Source organism: Lupinus angustifolius, unplaced genomic scaffold, assembly GCF_001865875.1.
Source record: "Lupinus angustifolius cultivar Tanjil unplaced genomic scaffold, LupAngTanjil_v1.0 Scaffold_378, whole genome shotgun sequence".
Classification (NCBI taxonomy): Eukaryota; Viridiplantae; Streptophyta; class Magnoliopsida; order Fabales; family Fabaceae; genus Lupinus; species Lupinus angustifolius.
In genome coordinates, this window is record NW_017727781.1 from 213,512 (window position 1) to 233,087 (window position 19,576).

General features: G+C 35.3%; 1 protein-coding gene and 1 long non-coding RNA gene across 11 annotated transcripts; one reads left to right on the plus strand and one right to left on the minus strand.

Annotated features, from left to right (window-relative positions):
- Positions 1–2,730: 2,730 nt before the first annotated feature.
- LOC109341143 (zinc finger CCCH domain-containing protein 38-like) lies at positions 2,731–11,741 on the minus strand. 10 transcript variants are annotated; one of them, XM_019578976.1, is made up of 7 exons: positions 11,574–11,741; positions 7,906–8,012; positions 7,740–7,774; positions 7,321–7,660; positions 5,585–6,678; positions 3,885–5,368; positions 2,731–3,194 (listed from the first exon to the last, which is right to left on the minus strand). In XM_019578976.1, exons 4-7 carry the CDS (start codon positions 7,644–7,646, stop codon positions 3,165–3,167), a joined length of 2,934 nt encoding a protein of 977 aa, XP_019434521.1. In that variant the 5' UTR covers positions 7,647–7,660; positions 7,740–7,774; positions 7,906–8,012; positions 11,574–11,741; the 3' UTR covers positions 2,731–3,164. The 10 variants fall into 10 exon arrangements, with proteins under 10 accessions (XP_019434521.1, XP_019434523.1, XP_019434520.1 ...); XM_019578978.1 differs by lacking the exon at positions 7,740–7,774; XM_019578975.1 differs by lacking the exon at positions 7,740–7,774 and having other exon boundaries at positions 7,321–7,694.
- Positions 8,665–10,352, plus strand: LOC109341145. Its single transcript, XR_002106901.1, has 2 exons — positions 8,665–8,728; positions 9,245–10,352. It is a non-coding gene; the product is annotated as an uncharacterized LOC109341145 (long non-coding RNA).
- Positions 11,742–19,576: the final 7,835 nt, after the last annotated feature.

Consider the following 19,576-nt stretch of genomic DNA (forward strand, 5'->3'; position numbering starts at 1 on the left):
CAATTGTGTTAATCCATTATGATAGTATTGTGGTTGTTGCAAAAATTGAGAATCATTTTTATAACGGTAAGAAACGACAAATTCGTTGTAAACACAACATCATTAGAGAGTTACACTCTATAAAAGTTGTTAGAGTGGATCATGTACGCACTGAAAAAAATTTAGCAAATCCTTTGACAAAAGGACTAGCTAGAGATAAAGTCAATAATACTTCTAAGAGTATGATACTATTACTCTAAGAACAGGGATCACTCATGATGGTAATCCGACCTAAGTGACTGGAGATCTCATGAAATAGGTTCAATGGGTAATAATAAGTTGTAAAGTGGTATAAGAATATACATGCTATAAAATTATAAGAAACGTTATTCTTGCAGCACATGTAATGATGAGTTAAAGTCTTAATGAGATCTATACTCCAATTAGAGTGGAGTATATAGGCTATAGGAGTACTCTTGATAGACTCACCTATGTGAATGTGAAAGTGGGGACCGCTTTCTATGAAATTTAGGGGCATAAATTTCTAGAGCGCTCATTGTACTGGAATATACGTGCATGACCTTTCATGCACAAGCTATACAGAGTACATCTTTAAAAAGGTTGTGTGGGGTTTGATGTCGGAAATACAGTTCAAGATTACGAGACACTATAGTAAAATCTGGATCTTATTCATTATGCAAAGGTTCAAGTCGCATGACACCTTTGTTTATGCACAATCTTATTGAGACCACAAAAATTCTCAGAAATCGTTTTCTAATTTCAAGTGGGGGATTGTTAGAACTTGGTTTGTTGGAAGCCATTAGTGAGAACTTTTGTGTGTGAAATCTAAAAAACTCTCAAGTCCCACATAGAAGAGTTTTGAAGAGAAAAAAAAAAGACTCATAATTCTCACATTGAAGAGATGGAGAACTTGGAAAAAAATATCATGTTATAAATAAATGTATTCTTCCTTTATTATAATTCGCTCCAAGTTGAATGCGTTTTCATTCAACTTTTTCTTTCTACCTATATTTTCCACTGATGCATTTTTGGCAAACTTCTCCCTTTTTCTTTCTGTGACACTAAGAATTAGCACAACCAGCCAAATTGTGGGAAGTTCGAGAACAAACACTGGTAGTCATTATTGTGGGAAAAGAATTGGCACGACTAGTCTTATTGTGAGAATTTCGAGAATTGACACTTGTAGCTATATTGTAGAAATTTCGAGAATTGACACTGGTAGCTATATTGTAGTGGGTGTATTCGATATCGGTTTTTACAGTGTAGTAGGAATTTGATAACATAGGTTTGGGTTGTTTTATCCTGGGAACGGCGTGGTTGATAGTCTCCTTGCACATTTTGGGCAGTTCCACAAAATATTTTAAAGAGAGCGACATGGTTGTGACTCATTCAGTAAGTATTATTTCGTGTCATTTATAATTGTTGCAAGCTACAGTAACATATTGGTTTATCACTATATTTTGAAAAAACAACCTATTAAAAACAATTGGTCAAAAATAATGAGTTTTTCGAGTAATTATTGAAATCTTCATGTTTTTTTGTGCTTTTAAAATATTATTGACAAAAATTATAATTAAAGATTTGTATTTGCATGGATTCGGATGATTGGGATTTTTGAAATAACAACACTTAAAATATTTGAAAGAAATATATAACTCATCATATTTTCTGCTTTCATTTGAATTTTTGGTACTTAATTTTTTTTAGAAAGAACCTTTGGCTACAGAAGTTAATTATTAGAAGAATTAATGGGAATGACTTATTAATAATGTAATATTATTGATACAAGACCAATAAGGCAATAACCATTCTCACAATAGCAACCATCAATAGGATTAGAAATTGCTTGGTTAGCTTTTCAGAGCTGATCAAATACGAATAAAATGGCCTTGAACAAAATGGGTTTACTCTTTTTTGTTGGGCCTGTTCTAGATTCTCAGTACCCAAAGTCCAAATTATAGTTTGTAAGTAAGAAATTACAGTCATCCTTTTGAAAGTGACTCAAACTAGTTGTATTTGAATGATGAGGTATAGTAACTCTCATGAAAGGGTTGTATTATCCTAATAACCCTTTTCCACTCACACATGACCCTTCCCTAGAACTATTATTCTTGCTAGCTCCCTCATAGACTTCAAATTTTGTTGGTCCTCAAACACTAATCATCATCAACATATAATCAAGCATACTCTAGTTACTTTGCAAATAAATTATTAATTATCTCATTATCATGTTTTAAATTGTGATATGCAATTGAAACTATGATATTAGGATTTAGTCATCATTGCAATTACATCACAATGGTTGCATTTTCCTATAATTATCAGCAACATGAAAAAATTTATGTAACCATAACCATGAAATAAGAAGAATGGTGTCAAGATTGTCCCCATTTTCACCGAAACTCAGCCCACCATGTCCAACTGATTTAAGCGAAGTTCCACAGCATAGCAAAGCAGGGTACACATCTGCTATCCCACGGTTTGTGTCTCTCCATGTGCCATGAGCTTGTAATTGGTCAGAAAAAATATATTTGAATTAAAATTTAATTATTAAGTATTTTTCTGACCAATCACAAGCCCATGACACATAGAGTAATACAAACTGAGACAGCAGATGTGCTCCCAGTGAAGCACCAATTCCTGCTAACAGTCACCTTAGCATCTCCTAATACAAGCATTGTGTCACACTTAATTGTTCACTAATAATAAAAGAACAAGTAAAGGATGCTGGGAGGTAAATTGCAAATATCACCATTGGAACTTTTTGCAAAGTCAGAAAACCGAACAAACAGGTTTAAAAGTCTGCACATAAGTCCCACACAACCTTCTTTAACAAGTCCTGAACTCTGTTTTACAAAAAGGAAACAGATGACTCCTCATCTAATTACATAACAAACTGACAAAATGAAATGACTCTCACATAACAGCTGCCTAACATCCCAATTGAAGATTAATATCTAATGGCACAAACAGCCAGTAGTTCTTCTCAGAAGATACGAAGAAAAAACAACTAAAGGTCAATAAAGGTCGAAAAAGAAAGAAAAGCTCCCAGATTGTATGTACTCGAGCTCTAGAGAAAATGAAACATAGTACAAGATAATGACAATAACACCAGGAAAAATATAGTCGATAGGTGATTTGATAGACAAATTTCTATACTTGCGCTAAGCCTTCTGAACCCTTTCCACATAAGCCTGCAACCAAAATGATAAGAATTGTAAGACACGCTAGAAAACTCACAAAGAACACAAGTAATCAATTATCATCAAATGTCTCCAAGAAGCTAACATATGTCTACTAGCAAACTAGAACAACTTCTACATAAGAAATATTAGGGTACAACTTCAGCAACAACTACGGTGAGAAATCTTGTAGAGATCAATCAGGTTAAAATAATTTAATGGATTCAAAATCTGTAATGAAAAAAGTACAACAGATAGATGTTACTTCTTCAATTCCACATGAGATCTTGTTAAACTGAAAAAATAAGTAAATTATGAAATAAATAAAAAAGAAATTGAGTAAAAATTTAAAAAAAAAGAAGAAAATAGTTCAATTTTCAAAAAGGTTCCTGGAAACAGCCTCTTTGCTCGTAAGGGTAAGACTGAACATCTACCCTCACCAAACCTCACTAGGTGGGAGCTTCGTGCATCTGGCCACCCTTTATATAAGGTCTTGGATAAGTACATATTTTCTCACCTAAAATTAAATTTGGGCAACTTTCCATCAACTCTTGCAACATCAAAAATAAGCAGTTTGGGAAACTGAACGGTTTCTGGAGCTTCATCTAATGTTTACATTTACCTATCAAACTAAAAGTAAAATGGGGAAACTAGTTGAAATCCTTCAAACATGTAGCAATGTGCAACATAACCACCACTGACCTGTACGAGTTTGCTAAGTTTTGGTTTTGAGAATGACAAATAGTGGTCAATTTTCTCTTGCGTCTGAGGAATATTGGTGCCCTGCATGGTGCCAGTTACTTTATCAACAACTTTCTTCACAATTGCTTTATAATCTTCTTTGTTAATTTGACCTTCTTTCCATGCTGGTTTTAGAAGTTCCTTAACAAGGTCAACCAATGCAAATTTAAATGTGCGAACCCCCTTTGTATCCTTTGATTTCTTATCATCATCAGGTCCACCTTTTTGGTCCATGTTTTCCAAAGGACCATTCTCTTTAGTATTTTTATGATCACCTGGAGAATTTTGCCTGTCCTCAACTACCACTTCATTCTTCTCCTTATTAACCTCAAGGTTTCGACCTGGTTGCAGCTGGATTAAATGCTCTTCTGAGCAGGCAGCCTTAAAAGAGTTGCCACAATTTCGTCTCCCTGAGTTAGACGCTAGTGATGGAATTTCTGCTTTATCTTTTGCATTCTTTTTACTTGGAGAAAAGGCAGGGGTAGCCCCACTTGCAACAACTTTCTTTGTTTCAATGCTATCACACATTGGATCATACTGCTTCCTGTATCCAAGCACAGGATCTGGCTTGATGAATGTATTGGAAACAGGAATAGCTGGCACTTCAGTTTTGGCTAATGAGGAAGTATCCTTTGCATCATTAGAATTTAAAGCAGCATAAAGTTGTGGCAGTTGCTGACCTGTTCCAAGGATATGAGCCAGAGAGGCTGAGAGATTGCTAAGCTGAGTAAGCTGTTCATTGCTTACCATATTCTTAGTAGGAGGATTTCTTGAACTAACTTGTGATAAGCCTTCATCCTTGATATTTGGTTCAACAGTGTACTTTTTCTCAGCAGAGACTTCTTGGTTATGCATACTTTCAATAATTCCTCTTGAAGGAAGAATTGGAACAGCAACTTGACTTTGTCCAACTGCATGCCCACTTAAAGAATGCAAAGGATTTATATTTTGTGCATTGTGATTAAAGACTTGCCCTGGAAGAACATCATTCGAAACTTGTTGCTTATGTATACTTTCAATGACTCCTTTTGAATGAAGAATGGGAACAGCAACTTGACTTTGTCCAACTGCAAGGCCAACTGAAGAATAAAAAGGATTTATATTCTGTGGATTCTGATTAAACCCTTGCCCTGTGGGAACATCAGTAGAAACTTGTTGGTTACCCATACTTTTATCTACTCCTCTTGAAGGAGGACCAGGAACAGCCACTTGACTTTGTCCAACTGCATGGCTGCTTGAAGAATGAAAGGGATTTAGATTTGGATTCTGTGAATTCTGATTAAAGCCCTGCTCTGGAAGACCAGCAGTAACTTGTTGGTTATGCATACTTTCAACAACTTCTCTTGAAGGAAGAATGGGAACATCCACTTGACTTTGTCCAACTCCATGGCCGCTTGAAGAATGCAAAGGATTTATATTCTGTGCATTCTGATTCAAGGCTTGCCCTGAAAGAACATCAGTAGAAAAGATTAGGTCTATGAGTGAGCAAAAAGAATCTTTTTTATCTATACAAAAATCAGAAGAATTGTTTGTCATTCTTATCATCACACTTTCAACAAAATAAAATCGCTGTTTAAAATTTAGGGTTTTAGTTTGCAGGGTAAAATATGTTTCGAAATATAATCAATGTACATTCACATGAACATAAGGTATATGATTACCTGGAATAACTTGTGTTCCTTCATGTTCAGTGGCTAAATATGTACCACCCTGGGTTATCCCATGCTTATTCTGTCCATGCTCTTCTTGAATATGACTGGAAGATCTCACCCTATAATTCCAATCAGGAGACATTTCATCACCAGACCAATTGCCTGTACCTGTTGGCTGGGGAACGTGCTTGTTGGCACCAGCATTTTCTGCCATCCAATGGCCAGTTTCCTTACCACTTGAAAATGTTGGTTCACTGTGCTCTCTGTTCTTATATAAAGCATGACCCCATCCATCCTTTCTAGGCCAAGAAGTAAATCCAGGATCTGAGGCATCTATATTTCCACATTTGTCCTCAACCAGCTTTGATGTATCAGACACAGCAACTGTATCATTCCGCTTTGGATTGTCCATGTCTACCATATTGCCATCTGAACCCCATCTATCATCTCTTAGTCTTCCAGTAGAACTAACTGAATCAATCAATTCTCGTCTATCCAACGTCTGATGATCTCCACCGGGATTGCTCCCCCACTTATCTTCCCTTGATCTTCTATTAGGAGAGCTACCATATGCTTGCCTATCATGAGAAAACCTACAAGATTTAGCATTGCGGCAGTTTCCATTAGCAAAAAATTTGCAAGGAGGAGGACCACTACGGTTAGGCCCATGTCCACCACCCTGATCAAAAGAATTATCTCTGCGTCTTCTATCATTTTCCCTTTCTCTATTTGATTCATCCACAGAACCTTTACTGTATCCATCAGAATTGTTATGCACAAACTTACATGATGATCCATTTCTACACCTGCCTTTAGCAAAATTAACGCAAGCTTCGTTAGATCTACCACTCCTATGAGAATGGTCTCTACTGTCATGGGGAGCATAATATTTGGGAGCACCATCTTCCCTGTGCTTACTTTCCCAACTATCCTCGTAATTTTGATTATCATGGTGAAGAAAATGGCAATGGCTGCCTCTTCTGCATTTACCAGCAGCAAACTCTCTACACGGTTGTAATGATCCTCCAGCCGTCGTTCTACTTACGTCATTGAATCCTGAATCCCGCCTAAAACCATGGGGAGGGCTCCTGCTCCGACTACTCCTAGGCAAAACAAATCCAAAGAAAGGCTGTTAATTAGCAAAACCAACTGCATCTAGAAACATTATATATTCATAAATTTATTCGGGGAAGGAACAACATAATTTGAAATTAATGATTATCTTGCTTTCAAAGATCTAAACTAAAAGGTAGTCAGAAAGTTATAGAATGGGCTTGAATTTAAAACAAATACCCATAAAGAAACAAGCTCTTCGGCACAAATACATACATGGGAGACATAATCTGAAACAAAGGAACAGAAAATGGCATACATACATAAAAGGTTAATTAAATGTACATGACTACTACACAACTATTCATGCAATAGTGGTCATGATTTCACGTACCTGTGTATGTGATGTGTTCAAGAAAGGAAATTAAAGCATAGGGAAAATATGTCTAACATCTGTTTAAAATGTCATTGACAGATAAACAACGCATCTAAGTGGAAAACTGTTTTTGTAGACTGCTAGTCTCTAAAATACTGCTGAGTACTCAGAGATGTCACAGAATTCTCCAGAGTGTACACAGCTCCTCCATTGAAATTCAAGTGCTTCAGAGAACAAGCACATATTTCAAACATAAAGCTTCTATTAACTTTCAGAAAATGGATCAGCAGCACACACACCAAGCAAAGACACAAACCTGACTGACATGCTCCGACCATTTTTTGGGGATTGACTACGTCTGTTATATTTCAGTTCCTCAAACCCAGGAGAAAATTTCTTGCTGTAACTTTCATCAGCATCCCATTCCATTGTTTCATCCCAATCTCTATAGTCTTTATTCATAATATCATCCTTATTTGAACCTCTGCCTCGAGAAAAAGATTCCTTAGATGAAAACCCCGTACCATACTTTGACTTATCATTTCCTTCCAAATAAGAATGCAATTGCTTACTATCAGGTGCAAATTCAGGGCCATCGCTCATATCCCACTTTGAAGAGCGCTTTCTGGCACTTCCACTCATCCCGCTTGCCAACACTGTAATGCTTTTATTTGATTGATGCAGTGTGCTCTGAATTAAAAACAACAAGTAAATCACCAGAAATATGAAATCTACGCCATTATTCTACAATTTTTCTTCACTAAAGAAGACTATAACATGGTAGAAAACAGAAGCAGGAAAGCAGCAGAAAGTTATGAATGAAAAGACATAGTTATCTTGATTTTAAAACAAAAAACTTAAAGCCATGAGTCTGAGCTCAGTCGACAGACATATCATATACCTATGTGATTGATGGGATGGTTCAACACCTCCTAATTCACTCCCAAATCCCTTCAACTGGCCCCCTAATGGAGTTCCCTTAGGCCCCAACCCAGTGGTAGGGCCTCTCTTTGACGCCTCACCCAAAAAATAAAAATAAAAATAAAAATAAAAAAATGACAATCAGTTAAAGTAGTTCCACAAAAACTGCAAAGCATAAAGAGCTGACCCTAATCAAAGTTCACATAAGCTACTCAATAAACATAAAGTCGGCCATTTTTCAATGAAAAAATTAACTGATAGAGAAGGAGGATCTGAAATCCTCCTAACAGCAAAATCAAGGAGAATGGAGACATGAGAAGCATCAATCAGAAGAAACAGCAAGCACAGAGAATAAAAAAGCAAACTTATATCCCAAAGAAGCTTTACAGATAGAAACCATAACTGAAAAATCTAGCATCCTGTACCAGTATAATTGGCTGTAAGGAGCAAGAGGACCGGTGAAAGGTTTCCAATTGTCATTGAGTTCTATAATACAATCAAATGGGCCAGTGAAGATGGCTTTTGTTCGCCTCTTTTGTCTATGACCATTATTTGCCACCACCCCTTCAAATGGACATTAAGAGAGTTTTCCTCCATGGTGATCTTGTTGAAGTAGATTATATGGACAAACCCTGAGAATGTGTTGCTTAGGGTGAGTCCTCTAGATCGGTTTGTCATTTTCACAAATCTCCTAAGGCCTTAAACAAACACGCAGGGCTTGGTTTGGCAAATTCAGCATTGTACTTTAGCTGTTAGTTATATACGTAATTAGACTGACCACTCTTTCTTCTATCATCATTCATGTCTGGGGTGTATTTCTCTAGCTGTTTATGTCAACATCATTGTTACCACTGGAAGTGAACATCATGCCATAATTTAGGTAAAACATATTTGTCATCATCGTCAGACCAAAGATCTTGGCAAACTTGGATACTTCTTGTGAATAGAGGTGTCACAATCCAAGCATGATATTGTAATTTCACAAAGTATGCTGTAGAGAATGTATGTGTTTATCATATTCATCTTAATAGTTCATGAGTACATTATGAATACATATACACAATGAGATATGGCCCTTGAGACCTATTGGGCCTTAAACTAACTAACACTTATACATATATACATTCAACATATACTGTGGACATTCTTGAGGAAATAGGTCTACTGAGTGCAAAGCTTGCTACACTTCTTTGTATCCATAAATGTTAAGCCTCTTCAAGGAAAGGAGAGCCACTTTTGGATCTTGAAAGATACGGGAGATCAATCAGGAAACCAAACTACTTCACCATAGTCTATCTAGATGTCTCCTTTGTAGTCAGTGTGGTAAGTCAATTTCTAAATCCCCATACTCAAGTGATAAAATATCCACTTCCTAGTATTATGGAAGAGGAGGAAAGAAAATTGGTCACAAAAGTCTCAAAGCAAAATATTGATCCATAGCCTCCGCCACTTACGAACTCGTTTGGTTAAAAGAACTAGCTAAAGAGTTTCAATTTGGAGAAATTATGCAAATAGCTCTAATTTATGATGATCAAGATGCAGTGCATACCACCTCTAGTCCAATATTTCATGATAAGACCAAACATATTTAGATGCAATGCTACATCATTGGAGAGAAGATCCCATCAAGAGACATCACAAATAACTTCGTCAACTAAATTGCACTGATCCATGGAAGCAAAACCAACCACAAAATATAGCTATGTTTGAACACATAATATAGCCAATAGTATTTCTTTGGAAATTTGTCCTATTTCTTAGCATTCATGAAATATCTTCTATGAGGTATAAAAAGTTGAAAGCAATTTCACAGAACCTTTCATTGCCAGTTGTGGAATTTGGGGATGTATGCATTCATAAATGACATCAAACTAACATGGAAGAATCAAGAATGGCAATAACTACGGAAATACGGATGCTTAAAGGTCTAAGAGATAAGACATGAAGTTGAATGAATATCTTATTCAGTCATTCCAATTTCCAAGTCCTAAGTAGATGATAGTTTTATTGTAGTGGTATAAAATAACTGGAAACATTTCAATACACTATTGTTGGGTGACGGATGTTGATACGATACATATACTATCGAGTCTAAATTATGTGACATACCAAATGCAGCCTCAGTTTTCTTGGTAGTGCATAAGCCTTTTGACAATGCAAAAGGTCTTAAAAACAAATGAAGACTTTTCTAAGTCTTGTGTAACTAATTGGTCCAATAATTAAAGCGAGCATATGATTACAAGTTCACAAATTGATGTCAAGTATATTTCAACAGCAAAAGATGCTTATACAAGAATCCAACACTTCCAAATAATCTTCCAAAGCCTATGCAGATTCTCTGAAAGCCATGAACAATCTACATCCATGATGGAACTTAAACAGCATCATTGCATCACATATATGATTTAATACATCTCATAAAGCTTCTCCAACACTCAACAACTGGCCACTTAAAAAGTGGATCAAGGCAACAATGTATATTGCATTGGTTTTCTTCAATGCCTATTCTTGTTGCACATTTGCACTAGTGTAACTGGTGAAACTTAATACGAAATGTGATACATCCTTTCCAGTTGTTGAACAAGGCAGTGGTTTATTTTGCTATCTCAAAATATGTTCAAAATTTCTCCACTCCAAAATATTCAATATTGAATTGATTAATGAATGTGTTAGATATCCCATTTCGCTCTCGTGGAAGGATCAAGTGCCGTTTGCAACATATTTAAACCAGCTACTTTGAGTGGGCTTGATAACACCTCCATGCATTGACCCCATGAAATTACTGCAGAAAAATTGTATCTAAGATTAGCACTTTGAATAATGTACTCTTGATGAGATACATAGAACTAAAGCACATAGGGACTGCTGACCCAGCTATGGAGCCACCTAATATTTTGTTATCTTGGGAATCTAAATAGCTCTATGGATGAAAGCCTAAAGAACTCATGTTTGTTGATTATTGTTATTATTTTTAAAAGGCTAAGAAACAGAGTCTAAAGATGTAATCATGTGGTCAACCAGTTGACAATATAAATCCCCTTCCATTAAAATCAAATAAATAGGAAGCCATCGGGATCGGGTCGAGGAATTCAGGTAGTTTGCATGAGGTCATAGTATCTTAGAGTGATTTCACATTTCCACTTCCACAAATATAGTCAAGGCATGTCTAAAGAAGAAAAGCAATATCATGATCAAAGCCCACCCTGAAGCCAAAAAAAAATTCTACCCAAAACAGAAAAGACAGAATGTTTCAATTATGATTGAAAGGAGGGTTCTTTCTTAATCATTATTAGTCTAAAAATAAAGAACGGGAATTTCCAAACACGGCTTAAATCGATCATTCTCGTCTCCCCAAAGTTCCCTCCTTTCCGCATACGCAAAGGCAAAAATCATAAGTCAGTAGCTAATAGCAGAAGATACGCTAGTCCTTCAATCCAAACAACGTCGATTACACTATGAATAATACTCATCAAATTCAATATCAAGCATGCATATACAAAAAAACAATGGCAAACAACACAAAATCTTCCTAGTTGTACGAAAAATGGAAGAAAAAATGAAAAATTTTGTGAGAGAAAGAAGAATGAGAAAAGAGAATAGTAAACCCTAAATAAGAGATGGAAGTGCAGAAAGAGAAAGAGGACTTACGAGTGAGTGAGAAGTGATAACAGAGCTTGTGGAGAGAGAGAGAAACCCTAGAGTGGAGCGAGTGATCTTGGCGAAGAAGGTTTTCGAAAGAGAAAGGGGGCTTCGCTGATGTTTTTGTCAATAGAGAATCTGTGCTTCCGAATTTACTTTTCGTTTCAGTCCTGTATTATTTCCTTTGCCATTTTAATTATAGATGGTATAACGGGCTAAGCCCACCGGCCAGCATAGTTAGCATATTTTTGTGAATGGAGCATGCAAAATTTATTTATTTTGCATGTTTGTGTGCCATGTCTGTAAATATTTTTATTGGGCAATGCGGACGGTCCATGAACTTGATATAATAAAAAATTCAAATAAATTATAATGCAATGTGATTTAATGTTTTAAAAAGTTGTAATGTAGTATGGTTTATTTTAATGTTGTGAAACTTGAGTCGGATATCAAACTAGAAGATGTTCTGTATTAAGTTTAACCGGTTTAAATGGTTAAACCGTCCGGTCAGACAGACCGAATGATTTCATATGTAATTAATATTTTTTATCTAAAAATATATAATTATATCTAAATATAATTTTTTATAATTAATAATTATGTATAATTATATAGAACTAATATTTCTTCATCTTCTTTTGGATCGAAATAAAACAAAATATTAAAGTAATTTTCATTTTTATTTAATTTTTAAGGGAACCGTCCAGTTCATTTCTCGGGTGCGGTTTAATTAGGTTTAGCATGGTCGGACCGAATTTTCCACGGTTCAAAGTTGTCCAACCACTCATTCGGTTAAGACTACAAATCATAGTCATTTACAAGTTCGATCGGACCAGTCAGATTGTACGATTCGGTTCTCACAACACTGGTTTGTTCAACTTCATATAAAATATCAAAGTTTTTAAAAAAAAATTCTCTTCAACTACTTTATTTAATTTTTTCCTATTATATTGTATTAATTTTTTATTTTTATATTTCTTATCGATCTATGTGGGTCGCCCACATGCGCTAGTCCATTTTAAAACAAGCAGGACATGTCATTTGTTCGTTAAGACTGGAGGTGTCAAAACGGGCTACCCAGACAGTTTCGGGCTAGCCCACATCGGGTTCGAACTAAATCGGATCGGACTAAAAAGCCTAGATGCAATTTATATATATCAAATTGTAGCTCAAACCCGTCCTAAGCGGGTTGTGGCAGGTAGGCCTGCATAATAAGAACAAATATTTATTTAGATTTTAACATATTTAATCTATTTAAAATTTATATATATCATTTGATATTAATGTATAATTTTTTTAACTATGCTCAATGCAACCAAACGTATAGATCTAATGTTTTGTGTTTGAGTTAAGATGTAACGTCAAGTCCTCCTATATGATTATTAACAAAACTCATACTAAACATCTCATTTTTATTGTACTCTCTTTCCCTAACACAATATAATTTATAATTTCACTTCAATATTCAAATATTTGGATATTGTCAAAATATTATCATTTTAGTTTATAGTAATGATAATATAGACTCAAGTTTAGAATGAATTCTATATGTCAAAGTATAATCATCATCATAATATATGATAATTATTTTTTACTTTCAATATTAAGATCCTTTGTATGTTATTTATCAACACTTTTAGTGTTATCGCGACCCGATTTTTGGTGGGAAGACCGACTTTGCAACTTAGGAAGAGACGGACTCGATTTTTTATTTCTCCCATTTTATTTGGAATCGCCACTATGTTTTTTGCGGTTAAAACGTAGAAAACTCTCTATTAAGCTCAATCAGGATAATTTGGTCTTTTGAACAGAGATTCTAGGCTCTTGAGTCAATTATGAGTCGGGGAAGGTATTAACACTTTGTATGCCCATAATAAAACGATACCCTTACTAATAACATGGACTTTTATATCCTTAAACAATTCATAATAAAACGATATCTTTACTGACAAAAGTTTATCTTGTTTCTACGTATCTCTAGGTGCAATAAGGGAAATGAAGACTACGTAGTTCTGGTTAGAAAATTGGTTGGTTGAAATATAATTTGAATTTTGTCATTTTTGAGATAAGTGAAGCAACGAAAGCTAATGTTCACACTGCACCAAATTCTCAAATAAATATTTGAAATAGTTAAAAAATAATTGTTTGCGAGATAGATGAAATATAGCATAAGCTAATGTCCGCACCACATCAAATCTCAAATAATTTTCGAAATAGTTAAAATTTAATCGTCTATGAGATAGATGAAGCAGCAGAAACTAATGTCTATCAAATCTCAAATAATTTTTGAAATAGTAATAGTAATGTTTTATTTTTCTTAAAAGATAATTAAGAATTAATAGTTTGCGAGATAGATGAAACAGAAAATATTACTATTCGCACTGCATCTAATCTCAAATATGTTTTTTGAAATAATTAAATTTTAATTATTTTTTGTATAGAATTAATAGCTTATAGACAATATTAGTGGTAGAATTTCTTCTCATGTTCAGAGAAATTAGAAATGACTCAAACTGTTACCTTACTGTAAAATTTCATTTATATAACGTGATATAACCTTCTTATAATTACTATTATGTACGGCACATAATAAGCAACTTAGCAAACAAATAAAATGGGGATATATACCTTTATATGCATCAATATTTGGAACGACTCAATGAATTAAAGTTATGAACCTGTAGCTAGACCACCTTGTAATAGTGTAAAGGCCTTTCATGATTTTCTATGAGACAACTTAACATCAAGTGGCTGTGTGATGCTTTCATCCTTATTTCTTCATAAGACAGTAAGACCTCCATAAAAACATATGTTCTTCTTAGGTGACGTTTGGAATGACTTGACAGCATGGCCATATATTTGTCATTGGCAAGTTGCTCAGGTACCCTTGTGGATGCCATATCCATATTATAAGAACCCTAGGCTCTTTTAAGGGGAGTTGATGTTACTTGTTAGTAAAGCATAAGGAGAAGCTTCATGATTAGCCATTACTCTTTGTGCTACTGAAGTAGTAGTAATATATCTATGACTTTCAAGCAAATGGATGGAATCTTCCCGTATTCTTTGGAAACTCATATGGATCACTTTCAATATAATATAGTGAATTCTCAGCAACAGTCCCATGCACAACCACTTAGATGTTGGAAGTTACGATCATGCCTTGTAATTTGGCGAGGTGCACCACTAATGACTTCCTCAACATGATGATAAGCCAACATACTAAGGCTAAGCTCATATAGATGCCTGATATAACTACTCACAATCTCATATATGTACACTTAGTTTATGTGTGGTTGTCCTATGAGAATCATGTTGATTAATAACCATTTGGACCATATCAATGACTAAATAGAATGTGTAAAATCAAGGGGAGGTTCAAGACTTCAATAGAGTCCATATAGGAAATTGGGTGGTCCTTATCTTCCATACTAAAGGTCTCTTTTCCGGTCTAGCACATGAGAATCTCTAGTATTTCTCTCATGGTTAGTAGCAAAAAATGAAGTGTGTGCCAAAACAAAGGTTCCAATGATCTAGCACCTAATCTAACATGTGTGTAGTAGTTATCATTGAGTCCATTGGCTTAACCACCATAACTATCATAGTTAGCCTTTTAGAAAGCTTTGACTAACCCAACTCAGCTGATAGTTCTTAGGCATTGAGATTCTAGAAATGTGGTTGCAATAAACAAAGGTAAAGATCATGCCACCAAAAGCACATGCAATACCAAGAATAGAAACCTCACCACAAATATCACCTCCAATCATAGTTAACACTGCGATATAAGAAAGGAAAATGCATGTAGCTATGAACTCAGGTATTAGAGCCCTAGAGAATAACTACTTGATATTTCATCAGCATCTCAAAGGAGGTATAATGGTATGTACCTTTTCCCGCATCGTCAAGACCATTGTGCTTACCACTTACTCAAGTTCCAGTAATTTTTTTTCATGACATCACGTTCTTCATCTTCTTCGCCATATTTTTTAAATCACTCACAAGCTTTTCCACATTACCTTTAACATGTCATAGTTATCATAAAACCTTGACACAGAAGACCATCCATCTCCCCGTCACATTAATGATGATGGCAGCGGAAGTTATGAATATGTATTTGGTCTCTTTAAAATGCTTAGTGTGGACGGTTGCATGACCTAGGCATAGAATAACCAACAAAGGTGGAAGCTTCAAGTTCCATATGAGCCTAAAGAGTTACCAAGTCATCTTGTTATAGAGAGAGTAGAAGGTTTGCGGAAGGACGAGTGGGGGATGGTTGAGGTGGGTGAAGTTATGGTTAGGTGGATTTGGCAAATGTTCCTCTCTTTCTCTTATTAAAATGATAGGAGTCATGAACAATCTTGATAAAAGAAGAAATAATGAGAAAATCATTCAATGAATGAATATTGAATTGAGTGAATGATTGATAATTGAATAGATGAAAATATAAAGTCACAATGAATCATTTATATAAAATAAAAGAAAGGAAAAACTAACTACTCTAACCAAAACTAACTAACCAACCAACAAAAACCTAATACAAAACTAACTCAAATATCAAAATATATTTCAACATTGATAATCAATTGACAATATTGTTAATCGATTATCCATTATAGAATTAAAACTATTTTAACATCCCCACAAGCTTGAAAAGATCGTGTTGAACACGATATATATTCTTAGTTTCTTGGCAATTCAGCAAGAAAGAAAATAAGGGAATTGAAGAGCAAAAAGAGAAGAAAACATATTGAACTTTCATTATTGAAATTGGTTATGCACAAAGGCAAAGTGCAGAAAAATATATCATGGAACTTAATAGTTGTTTGAAACCCAAGCTATCATTTAAAGTAAAAACAATCCTAACTACCGTAACCGAAAAACTATCTAAGAATGAGTCATCTTTAACACTCCCTCTCAACCTAAAGAGTGATTACTATTGACTCCCAGCTTGGGTAGAAGATAGCAATGTAGTACTAAATCCAAAACAACCAATGGTCATGGATGCATACAAAAAGTAGAGTAGCACTTTCTTAATTTCATCTTCATTAGCACTTTTTGAAACACCAAGAACTTCACAATATCTGGTGTTGTTGGTCTTCTTTAGTCCACATCTAAACATGATTGATGCACCTTGGAATAGTATGGTTTGGATTTATTTTTGGTAGTTGATGAGTTTAGACTTTGGAGCATGCAAATCTTGCGGTCTTGTTGTATAGTATAGTATACCAAGAAGGATAAGTGAAGATGAGGACATAAGAAAATGAAGCAATGAAGAGAAGGGTGAAGAAAACATCAAAGAATGATGGAAATTGAAAGTAATGGTGTTGTTCATCAAGAACCAATACAATAGAAAGAAGATCAAATGATATTATCTCAAGAATACCATATTGGTTTCTTAGCCAAAGAACGAGAGAAATTTGGGCAATATGTGCCTCAAGAATATCAAGAAGAATATGTTCAACTATGAGCATTTTTTTGCTCAAGGATAACAAGAGAAAAAATTGATGAAATATGGACAATATTTGCCTTAGTAATATCGAAAAGTATGTAGAGAATATGAATATTGCAAAAGAGAATGATAAAGAAAAAGAATAACCAAGAAAAACAAGAAAGATAAGGATTCATTAAAACCAAATAAGGAATATGGGACTGCATATTGCTTTATCTACTACTGCTACTTATCAAATCTTATATGCCTCAACTCCTTAGACAACACAAGACTAGTCACACCAACCAACACACCAACCATATGCCTCACTATACACCAACCAACATCAGCATTTCACATCACAAGGCAATAAAGGAAGTTCACCGAGCAACTTACCCACTTGACCGAGGGAAAACAAGGCTAGACTGAGGAAACTACAATCATGACCGACGAAGATAGAAGCTTGACTACAAGGCGCAAAAACTAGCACCAAACGCACCAGACGCATCAAGGCCAGACACACACACACCAAGGCTAGATGCACCAAGGCCTGTCCAACCAGCACCATACGCACCAGGCCTTGGCCAGCAAGCACCAGACGCACCAAGGCACACACCAGGCCTTGGCCATAAAGCACCAGATGCACCAAGGCTCAGTCAACCAGCACCAGATGCACCAAGGCTTGGCCACCCTGCATCACATACACCAAGTCTTGGCCAATTCGACCAATTCACACCAAACCTCAATCAACAAGCACCATGACTTAAGCATGATCAACATAAATCAACAACCAAAGTATTTTGGTTACGTGTCATTCAAGCAACTTGTTTGGCACGTGTTAAACACTCTCTCTTTTGGTTATTTTCGGTTAAATTAGTTAGGTTAGTTAAGCCTCATTCCTTGTTATATAAGAGGATTGATTAGATCATTGATAATAATCAATTTGTATATTTTTCATATTCAAAGAATTCAATATACTTCTCGAGGTATTTTTCACACTCTCTTAGTTTTCGGGTATCAAGTATATCTTGAACCATTTGTCATTTCCTTCTTGTTTTTCAAGAATCAAGAGGAAATTTAAGATGGTATCAGAGCTCTATTAAGAGCTCTACTACTTTCAGAATGCCTTCAACTACTTCCTCAATACCATTCATCTCTGCTTCAATGGATCTTTCACAAGATCCCTCATCTCCATATTTCGTTCATCCTTCTGATAATCCAGCAAGTGCATTGGTCTCACCAATATTAAATGGTGAGAATTACAACCATTGGAGCATAGGAATGAAGATAAGCCTCATATCAAAACAGAAATTGGCTCTCATTGATGGCAGCATACTTATGCCACCAAAGACAGATCCAACATACAAAGATTGGGAAAGAGCAAATAATATGGTGATCTCATGGATCACCAGATCAGTTAGTCCATCTATTGCTCAAAGTGTTGTGTGGATGGATAAGGCGTATGAAATATAGGAGGAACTTGAAGAAAGATTCTCACAAGGATATCTTTACAAGATTGCAGAATTACAACAATGTATCTTCAATTTCAGACAAGGAGAACTTGATATCTCCAATTACTTCACTCAGTTAAAGATACTCTGGGATGAGTTGGATAACTTTAGGCCTCTACCTAAATGTACTTGTGATGCAATGCCAGATACCAAAAAGTACTTCATGGAGGACAGAGTCATTGCATTTCTCAGAGGATTGAACAACACATATGCAGGAATAAGATCCCAAATTATGATACTTGAACCTCTACCAAATTTGAGAAAAGTCTTTTATTTGGTAATCCAACAAGAAAGAAAGATTTTTGGGAATGAAACAGACACAAAGGTGATGGCAATCAGTGGTTCTTGGAAGAGAGGTGGATCTTCTTCAGGAAGAGGATCCAGTGTGAACAGAGGAAGAGGGAACTTCAACACATATGGAAGATGTACATGGAGTAAATCCTCTACTGCAGGAAAATTTTGCACACACTGCAAGAAGACAGGGCATAATGTGGAAGTTTGCTACAAATTGCATGGATATCCAGCAAATTTTCCAAACATGAGAGGAGAACAAGCCAATTCAATGCAGAGTGATATGACAGATGAAGACAACAAGAATTGCAGCCAACATGGAAATCACAAAGCACAATAAAACCAATCAATATTTGGCCTTAGCAAAGAACAATATCAAGGCCTTGTAAGCATGCTTCAACAGAGCCAATCTTTAGGAAAGCAGGATGAACACTGAAAGAATCACGAGGCCACAAACATCATGTCTGCATCTTCAACACCTCAGGGTGAAGAAATTGAAGGTAATCTCAATATTAATAATAAATGTATGAGTTGGATATTAGACAGTGGTGCTACTGACCACATCAACTCAAACCTGTCATATTTCTCGAGTTATAACAAAATCAAACCAGCTAAGGTAAAACTTCCCAATGGTAATGAGATAATTACATATATATCTGGAACCATATCTCTATTTCCTGGTCTAGACATTCATACTGTTCTATATTTGCCTAGTTTTTCATATAATCTATTGTCCATACCTAAACTTACTTCTATGTCATCTTGTATTTTATCATTTGATGAAC

Excerpts from the sequence above, each read along its gene's own strand:
- LOC109341143 (XM_019578977.1), bottom strand. The coding sequence starts at position 7,646 with ATGAGTGGAAGTGCCAGAAAGCGCTCTTCAAAGTGGGATATGAGCGAT. Across the intron at positions 5,369-5,584 it reads AGGAACACAAGTTATTCCAG|GGCAAGCCTTGAATCAGAAT; the intron begins GTAATCATATAC and ends ATGTTCTTTCAG. Across the intron at positions 3,195-3,884 it reads AACTTAGCAAACTCGTACAG|GCTTATGTGGAAAGGGTTCA; the intron begins GTCAGTGGTGGT and ends TTTTGGTTGCAG.